The sequence below is a fragment of the Trematomus bernacchii genome, unplaced genomic scaffold, assembly GCF_902827165.1.
Source record: "Trematomus bernacchii unplaced genomic scaffold, fTreBer1.1, whole genome shotgun sequence".
Taxonomy (NCBI): Eukaryota; Metazoa; Chordata; class Actinopteri; order Perciformes; family Nototheniidae; genus Trematomus; species Trematomus bernacchii.
The window spans coordinates 3,135,297-3,144,774 of record NW_022987899.1 but is presented as its reverse complement, the minus strand read 5'-3'; the positions used below and the strand labels follow the sequence as shown (position 1 = coordinate 3,144,774).

The following is a 9,478-nucleotide window of genomic DNA, read 5'->3' as shown; positions in this document are numbered from 1 at the left end:
GTGTGTGTGTGTGTGTGTGTGTGTGTGTGTGTGTGTGTGTGTGTGTGTGTGTGTGTGGGAAATCTGTGATTCAACTACAATTTAAAAACTACAATATGAATAGACAAACATTAAAATCACCTGGTGACAGTGTCAGTAAGTCAAGGTAAACAACATAATTATCATCTGTACTTGTTTAAACATTAATGACATAGTAAGATAAAGTGATCACACTGAGGTTGTTCATTGTCTGAGATAAACAAGTACTTATCAGAAACCAAAGGTATGATTATAAAATACATGTCATTTTAGCAATAAAGAAAGGTTTTTATCGTTGCTTCCTCAATAAATCCAGAAGGGTAAGTTTAAAGGTTATATAAGAAATAGAAAGGCTTACAGTGATGGCAGACGTTTCTCTAACACAACAAAACAATATGTAGGTTGAGCGACAGAGACATAGACTTATTTACAAGGTTCAAGAACAAATTCAATAACTGAAAGGTTCAACAATGTACAATATATATAAACTCAAACACATTTAATGGCCAATGTGCATTTTCATTAACTCTAAAGCAGGGGTGTCAAACTCAATGTCATCGCGGGCCACATCAGCATTATGGTTGCACTCAAAGGGCCGGTTGTAACTTTAAGACTATATAAAAATACATATATAAATATATATAAAATAATGTATTATATTACATGATTGCCTCTGCATTGGATTATTATCGGATAGGGTAATAACTTCATAATTAACTACGTCTGAAAGCAGAAGTCTAGGGCAAATAATTGCAAGTCTCTTCAGTGAGAATGTCACAAAATGATTTAAAAAGAAAAGCCACATTCTGGAAAAACAAAAAAAATAAGTGAAATTTTGAAAAATAAATCTATTTATGAGAAAAAGGCTAATTTTAAGAAAAAAGGCATATTTTGACAAAAAAAGTAAAATTCTGAGAAAAAGTAAAATTCTGAGATGCATTGTAGGACATGTCGTTTATGGGCAACGTGCTTCTGTAAAGTAGCATGTAACCGTATAATACACATATTATATTCTTTGCAAGCTCTTGTGGGGCCACATAAAATGATAGTCGCGGGCCGGATTTGGCCCCCGGGCCTTGAGTTTGACACCCCTGCTCTAAAGGCATTGATTTTTACCCCCAAAAATGGTTTATTATAACATCTACAATGAATGGTGTGCATTGGTGTGAAGGAAATCTTATGGTATTATTTTATGTTTTAATGAAACAATTACAAAACTATAATGTGGATTATCGAATATTATAAAATGTTTATTAAAATCACCTCATGGCTGGTCAGTGAAAATAGGTCAATGTCAACAAAATAATGATCATCCACTTGTTCAAACATTAATGACAGTGAGATAAAGTGACCTCAATGAGGCAGTCCATCAGGTGATATGATAAAAGACTTACCAGAAACCAAATGAAGATGACTATAAAATATATTTTCTCCCTTTGCTTCCTCAATAAATCCAGTATAGTTACAAAGTCTGACTTTTAAAGAACAACACAACATTATAAAACATCTACAGGCAGGAAGTAGCAGAATTATGTGCGCTTTATCAGATTTTTAACACAACATTATTTGTTCTAACTGATATTAACCAGTCTCTCCCAAAACACAAGACAAGTGCTGAGTCAGAAAGTCAGAATATGACAAAGTGCAAAGCTTCTCAGCTGAAAATGGATCAGAGTGACTGTGTTCATAGAGCCTGAGATCTCACCAACATCTGAGACAACTATTAGTGATTATTGTATCTCTCAGAAACAGATAAGACACATCTTTTTGGGTTTCTACTAACAGTAGGATTTTTTTATTTTTATAATCAACTTTGTGTGTTTACAAATAGTATTGCAGTGATATGTCTATAGTATTTAAATGTAAGAGAACATGAACAAACATATGTAATATTTATAAATGGGTGTTACTGTGAAGCTTGTCAGTCAGCTTTCATTTACAGGAGAAAAACAATGAGACTTTAATTTGCTGCTACTGATAGATTCCTTTTGGTTGTTGTGCAGCATTGTCAATAAAAAAGCAAAGCTGTAATACAAAAGAAAAAGATCATATAGCGGAAGAAAATGAGTTTCCCTTTCACATGGTGAAAAGCAGATGACCACTGAAAGTGCTAGAGTGATGTTCATTGTCATGTATTTGATTGTTTTGCCACAAACGCAAAAACACAACATCTCCGACCTCTAGAAGCAGTGTGGCACCATTAGAAGATGACCCAGCACCTGGCGGCTGATGTTCATATGCAGCACAAACATGCTCTCCATTCTTGAACAACACAGCACCTGAACCATGTGAAGGATGACCGAGATCATATATGTAGAACTCAAAGTGGTAGGCTCCTCTCACTGGTGCAATGAAAAAACCTGTGGGACATTTCTTGTCAGTGAAGGTAACTTGAGATTTGTTTGTTGATCATGTATTTGAATTCAGCAAAGCCTAAAACCTGCTACTATTTTTAAATTGTATAAGTTTGAGTACCTGTGTTTGGGTTGGAGGCAACGTTTCTGAAGACCAGATTAGTGTGCGTGTTAAATGGTCCGATAGTTCCTGAGCCTGAAGCCAACAGAGAGGCTGAGAAAGCCACCTGTTTGACTGAGAGATTTTATTTACCTACTGTGAATTCAAGTTTTTAAATGTGCACATATTTGTGAATAAGCCTGTTCAAAACTTAATTAAATAATTTAGATCTATGTTTTACCTTCTCCGTCCCAGCTAGCGGGGAACGTTCTCACAACTTTGGCTAACATTACCTACAGGTTCTAATAAGGTTTTAAAGAAACGTTTCAATCTGATGTTCAAAGAACCTTTTTAGGATGTTTATTTTTTCAAATAATGTTCCTATAAGGTTCAAGGTTAACTAAGACATAACGTTTTAACTGCAACATTCAGAGGATGTTTTGAGGATGTTATTGAGGCCTGAGATGACAGAAAGTGTTTTATAAAACGTTCCTTTAATGTGATATGTTAACAAAGGTGGGACGTTTTGCCTGCAACATTCTAAGGATGTGTTTTGGACGTTGTTGGGTAACACATTAAAGATGTTCTTTATAAAACGTTCCCTCAATGTTACATGATAACAAATGAAGAACATTTTCAAAGCAACATTCTGAAAATGTTTTCAGGATGTTATTCTTTTTTTTATAAAACGTTCCTGTTATGGCAAATATTAACATGGTCATGGTCAGATTTATTTCTAGAGCGCTTTAAAAAACAAACTTGTTGCATTTGTTTGAAAATAATGTTTTAAAAAAAATCTGATGTCACCATATTTTCCTTTTGAAAAAAACAAACAAGCACGTAATTCATGATAAGCTGTAAGCAGATATTGCATGTTTGCGGTGGCATGTGTGAGTTCCCAGCTAGAAATGTTTGTTACCATTCGTTGTTCTAGGAATGTTTTCAGCGGGACGTTTTATTTTGGTTCCCAGAATGTTCTTCTGAAAGGTAGGATAACATTCTTTAAAAACATTCTTGAAATGTTTGGTGATAGCCTTCTTAAGATGTTTTTGATAACCTTCTTAAGATGTTTTTGATAACATTGTTAGAACATTATGCCCTACTGTTCTTAAAAACGTTTTCAGCAGGACGTTTTATTTTGGTTCCCAGAATGTTCTTCTGAAAGGTAGGATAACGTTCTCTAAAAACATTCTTAACATTTTTGGTGATAACTTTCTTAACCTGTTAAGCTCTGAGCCTGTTTTTCAGGTCTCAGGCTCGAAAATGACTTTCCCAGAACAAATGACCATATCTTCCCTTCTAAAAGGGTTACATTAATAATCTTTATTCTCAAAGTAATGATAAACCTGTGAGTTGGATGTAGAAAAGTCAGAATCAATATAGATGTTTTTTATTTGAAAGAAAATTCAGATTTTACATAGTAAAAAACTGTAAATTATAGTGTCCGTCCAAATATTCTTTTTTACTTATAGTGAAAACTACCCTTGGATGATGGGTTAGTAGACTAAAAGCTTTAGGAATCCAAAGTACAACATGTAATAAGTACCCTGTATCACACACACACACACACACACACACACACACACACACACACACACACACACACACACACACACACACACACACACACACACACACACACACACACACACACACACACACACACACACACACACACACACCCATGGTGACTCATTGCTCTGTTGTTTTATATCGGGCGGTTTGTAAAAGCAAAGCATTCAGATGCCATATGTGGAGGATGACATCGGCCTACAGTTACAGCTTTCATTATCAACAATGGATCACCTCACAGTAATACATTAGCACAATACTCTCTCTTCTGCATGTCCCTTCCTCTCCCTGTGGTAAATACATTTTTGTTTTGTAAATATGTTTGTATGCATTGTGAGAAATTATTGTGTGCTGTTTTGTTTTTGTATTATTACTGTGTTTATTAAATAAAATGGTAACACACAGGGGCGGACTGGGACTACAAATCAGCCCGGGACTCTCGACCGGCCCACTTCGGTACCGCCGGCCCACCTCGGTAAATTACTAACGGGGGGGGGGGTGCTAGTGACTTATCCGAGCGGCCCACCTCGGTGCCGCAAGTAAATACCGCGAGGTAATTGTCGACGGGGGGGGGGTGCTAGTGACGGCCCATCGGGATTCGTCCCGAACGTCCCGATGGCCATTCCGCCCCTGGTAACACATTATATATATATATATATGTGTATATATATATGTGTGAACATTGGGGTTTCTGTTGTTCCATAAAAACAATAATATGTATTTCGATATATTTAAGACACTTCTATTTTATTATTGTTTTATTATTTATTATTATTTTGAACAATAACATGTTCTTTTATTTTCAAACCATCATTGTGAAGAAAATTCCTGAAGGAGTATTGCAGTGATTTGTTTGTGCTTTTATTCAAATGTATGAGAACATGAAAACAATATATTTAACTTTTTTTAGATGCCTGCTGCCTTGAAACTTGGTCGTTCATGTTTCATGTACAGGACAAACTCTGTCAATGAGACTTTAATTTGATGGTCCTGATACAGTTATTGTGTATGTTGAGATGCAAAGCTATGTAAGATGGATTTGAAGCAACAAACGTAATTCCCCCTGTCACATTAACAGCACTCAGTTATTTACATTTCTATAAAACAAAGTAAAGAAACACAAAAAGATCTGACAGGAAAAGTAAAGTTGTTTTGATGAATGCTGAGCTCTAACCAACATGTAGGTATAGATTCTCCTTGTCATCTTGATCGAGGCAAAAAAAAAAAGGATTTATCTTGAGTATTTCTTGAAATTCATGAAAAAAACACAATATCCTCATGAATTATTGCACCTCCTTTATTTTATTTTCAAAATCTGGTACGAGTTTTCTGTTTCTGTTTATCACTGTGTATTTCATGCAAATCCCTCAACAAAACTGAACAAAAAATGCACACATATTTTTGATTAAAAAGTGTATTGTACAGTGTTCATATTAAGGAAAAACAAATTACACCTTTTTCAACAAGTACTGACACAAAATAAAAACGGTTTATTTTTTCACATGGTGAAAAGTAGATGACCACTAAAGGTGCTATGATGATTTCCATTGTCATATATCTTGGAGTTTGCCCACAAACGCAAAAACACAACATCTCCGACCTCTAGAAGCAGCGTGGCACCATTAGAAGATGTTACCGAACCTGAAGTTTGATGTTCATATGCAGTACAAACTCTCTCTCCGTTCTTGAACAACATAGCAGCTGAAGGATGTGACGGATCACCGGGACCGTGTACGTAGAACTCAAAGTGGTAGGCTCCTCTCACTGGTGAAATGAAAAAACCTGTGGGACATTTTTTGTCAGTGAAGGTAACTATTGATTTGTTTGTTGATCATGTATTGTATTCAGCAAAGCCTAAAACCTAAAACTAATTTTAAATGATTGAGTTTGAGTACCTGTGTTTGGGTTGTAGGCATTCCCAATGTTTGAGAAGACGTATCTGAAGACCAGATTAGATTCAGTGTTAAATGGTCCGATAGTTCCTGAGCCTGAAGCCAACAGAGAGGCTGAGAAAGCCACCTGTTTGACTGAGAGAGAGAGAGAAATAAAGAGAGAGAGAGAGAGAGAGACTCTACTTCATGTGTCTTTCTTTTGTTTCTTTGTTTCTTTTTACATTTGATAGAGAGAGACATTTTATTTCCCTACTGTGAATTCATGCTTTAAAAATACGTACATATATTACAAATTCAACCTATTATTTAGATGTTTTACCTTCTCCGTCTCTCTTCAGAGCCTCCACCTGGTTTTCTGTGACATTTGACCTGGCTTTCACAGTGATCAGCTCTGCTGCTTGTACTGTGACAAAAGTGACATCATTACATATTTGTGTCTGAAAGAAATAGAGTTTGATTTCATCATCACTGTCTTCATCAAGGTTAGCTATGCCTATGGTACATTTATGTTTAAAAATACATGTATAATATATTATAATATATGTGTCTGCTCAAACAGGGTTTTCTCCTTGCTTAAGATACACTATCATAAATCATTTTCACTATAAATTGTCAGAGCCACGATCTTGTCCACACACTACCTTGAAGTTGTTGCTTTAACTTCTCCCCCTCGATCTTCTGCTTCTCCCCCTCGATCTTCTGCTTCTCCAGATCAGTCCTCTGTAACTCCAGCTTAGCGGTTTGTGCTTTATTAAATAATAAAATAAATGTATAGCTATTTATTGAACAATAACAAAAAAAAATAATTCCTGCACTACTTTCGTTTATTTCACAGCTAAGTTGAATACTCGATTCTGATTGGTCAATTTTGAAATGGCAGAGGTTGTTAATACAAGATAACACACAGCTGCTTAGCAGTGGCTCAGTCAGTAGGGGCTTGGACTGGGAGCCGTAGGGTCGCTGGTTCAAGTCCCCGACCAGACCTAAATATGGAGTGTGGACTTCTACTTGGAGAGGTCCCAGTTCACCTCCTGCCCTGCCGTGGTGCCCTTGAGCAAGGCACCGGACACCCCCCTTCCCCCCCACTCCCATTGCTCCCCGGGCGCTGTACAATAGCTGCCCACTGCTCCTAGTACTAGACTCCTTGTACTAGGATGGGTTAAAAGCAGAGGCCAAATTTCACTGTGTGTGCTGTGTGCTCTGCATGTGTGACCATTAAAGAGGGTTTCATCCCTCCCTATTCTATTCTATTCTAATGACCGTTGCTAAGGAGAATCAAGGGAGATAAGGAAAGAGCTTTAAAGACAGAGCGTTGGACGTCAGAGAAATCAACAGAAGATGGCAGACAGGAAGTAAACACTAACAGGAACACGTTATGGGCTGTTCTGGCATTGTTTAAGGACTTGTTAGTGGAAAAGAAAATGTGAACGTACACACAGCACAGTAACAGTTAACCCCGATCAGTGCTGCCATTCATCTTAAGTTCAGACACTCCCCAGTTCCAGCCGTTGGTACGCAGTGGAACGGAGCATTTTTTACAAGCAATAAGATACGTTTTAAGTCGATACAATTATTCTGAAATTAATATTGTGACTCAAGTCGTTGGTTTGTTGGGATCAAAATCCCTCCGCTTCACATTGGGCTCCATGATCACCAAGTGTTCTTTTTTCATTAACGATCGCCTCGCTGCACATCGTCCCTTACTATTTCAGTTACTTGTTTAGTTACTATTTAAGCCATGTTAACAGTAGGATAGGCACATTTGGGTTATTCAGTTGCTACAGACATTGTGATGTTACTGCCACCAGAAAGACATTTTGAGTGACAAACTGGGTTTCATTGGGCATGTTGGACACATCAAGTCGACATTGTAGTAAGTCCAATAGCTCGGTTTATAACTCAACTACAGATACTCCCAACAGCATATAGGCTGTATGTTGCTGGGGTGCTGATTAGCATATGATAGCAGCATGCTAACATGCCAAACTAGTCTTTTGATAACCTCCTTCCTTTAGAAATGAATTGTGTGACATCTAAGACAATTAATGGGATTGTCTGACATGTTCTCTGCAACATCAGATTATTGTTGTTTTAAAATAAAAAGGTGAACAAGCATGTATCAATAGTTTTTCAGACTGAAAGTTGTTACATCTGTTAATACATGTATTCTGCAACGTAAAATAGTATAGTGAAACAACTTTATATACAAGAACGGTTTCCATATTTCCCCACCGTGGGCTAAAATAATGTGATACAGTAGCAATGTGAAATACATTTTGCAATGAAGACAATCTTTGACAGTTTAAAGAATTTCAACATCACTGCTTTCATTAGCAACTGAAAACTTGTTCTAGTAAATTAGTAACATGTCATTAAATCATTAAAAAACGTTTTGAATATATTTAGGACAAATGTATTGTCTCCAATTTGACATATAATATCGTATACCTTGTTGCTGTAGCTTCAACATGTCCATCTCAGTCTTCTGTAACTCCAGTTCTCTCAGCTGAGCTGCCTGTGCTAAAAAGAAAGGTATAAAAAACGATTCTAAGGTAAAACCCATTCTTCACAAACAACAGCTCTGTAATTTGTGAATGAACAACAAATATGTTTTTTTAAAAAGTGGTTCCCATATGTCTTCCCTCCCCACCTTACACACTACAGTACCTTCATTCTCTCTCTGAAGGTGCCTCGTCTCCACCCTCTGTTCAGCCAAAGAGGCGCTCATCTCTCTCAGCACAGCGTGGATGTCTTGAGGACAGGTCTGTTGGTGCTCAGACACATTTGTTGGTTCTCCTCCCTGGGATTCAGCATGATGTGGAACAATGTCATTGTCAGACTGAAGCTGAGCCGTAGAGAGAGAGCAGATCAGCAGCAACAGAGGAAAACACATGGTCATCTCCATTCTCAAAGTGGCAGTCTGTTCAGATGTACTTTAGAGTTTCTGTGGTAATCCCAGCTTTATATAGTGTCTACTCCTGATCAATCATTAATGAAAATATTGACCATAAACATGTGGAAAAAAAACCTTTGAGCATTTTCTCAGGAAAACAACAGTAAAAACACAACACACCCCGGGCGCTGTGCAATAGCTGGACTGCTCCTAGTACTATGATGGGTTAAATGCAGAGAACAAATGTCACTGTGTGTGCTGTGTGCTCTGCATGTGTGACCATTAAAGAGGGTTTCATCCCTCCCAATATTATTGTTATATAATATTATATATTATTACACAAACATAAATTATCTACAATTACAGTGCCTGTATGATGGAGTTAGGCTCAAACTTAATAATCAGTTTACCAACATTCAAAACGTATATTTAGTGTTCCTACAGCTTCTTAGGAATCAAGTTCCATGAAATGTCAAGGATTCAACAGAGCATATGACCTCAAATTCAAGGACCCAACACAGCCTCATAAATGTACAAAAATGACCTTCTGATAACATATTGGAGCATCTGGAAAATATCTTTGATAACACAGCACACAATAGTAAACAAGCTTTTACTTTTGACTTATTGTTGAAACGTCATTCTTGAT

General features: G+C 36.9%; 1 protein-coding gene across 1 annotated transcript; it reads right to left on the bottom strand.

Moving 5' to 3' along the window:
• Positions 1–5,325: 5,325 nt before the first annotated feature.
• LOC117469942 lies at positions 5,326–8,869 on the bottom strand. Its single transcript, XM_034114433.1, has 6 exons — positions 8,604–8,869; positions 8,385–8,456; positions 6,578–6,682; positions 6,256–6,339; positions 5,940–6,071; positions 5,326–5,826 (listed from the first exon to the last, which is right to left on the bottom strand). The coding sequence occupies exons 1-6, from the start codon at positions 8,839–8,841 to the stop codon at positions 5,543–5,545; spliced, it is 915 nt and encodes a 304-aa protein (XP_033970324.1). The 5' UTR covers positions 8,842–8,869; the 3' UTR covers positions 5,326–5,542.
• Between the last annotated feature and the right edge of the window lie 609 nt (positions 8,870–9,478).

Coding starts and splice junctions, on each gene's coding strand:
- LOC117469942 (XM_034114433.1), bottom strand. CDS start 8,841: ATGGAGATGACCATGTGTTTTCCTCTGTTGCTGCTGATCTGCTCTCTC. Junction 6,683..8,384: donor GTTGAAGCTACAGCAACAAG/GTATACGATATT, acceptor TATTTAATAAAG/CACAAACCGCTAAGCTGGAG. Junction 5,827..5,939: donor TGCCTACAACCCAAACACAG/GTACTCAAACTC, acceptor AATGTCCCACAG/GTTTTTTCATTTCACCAGTG.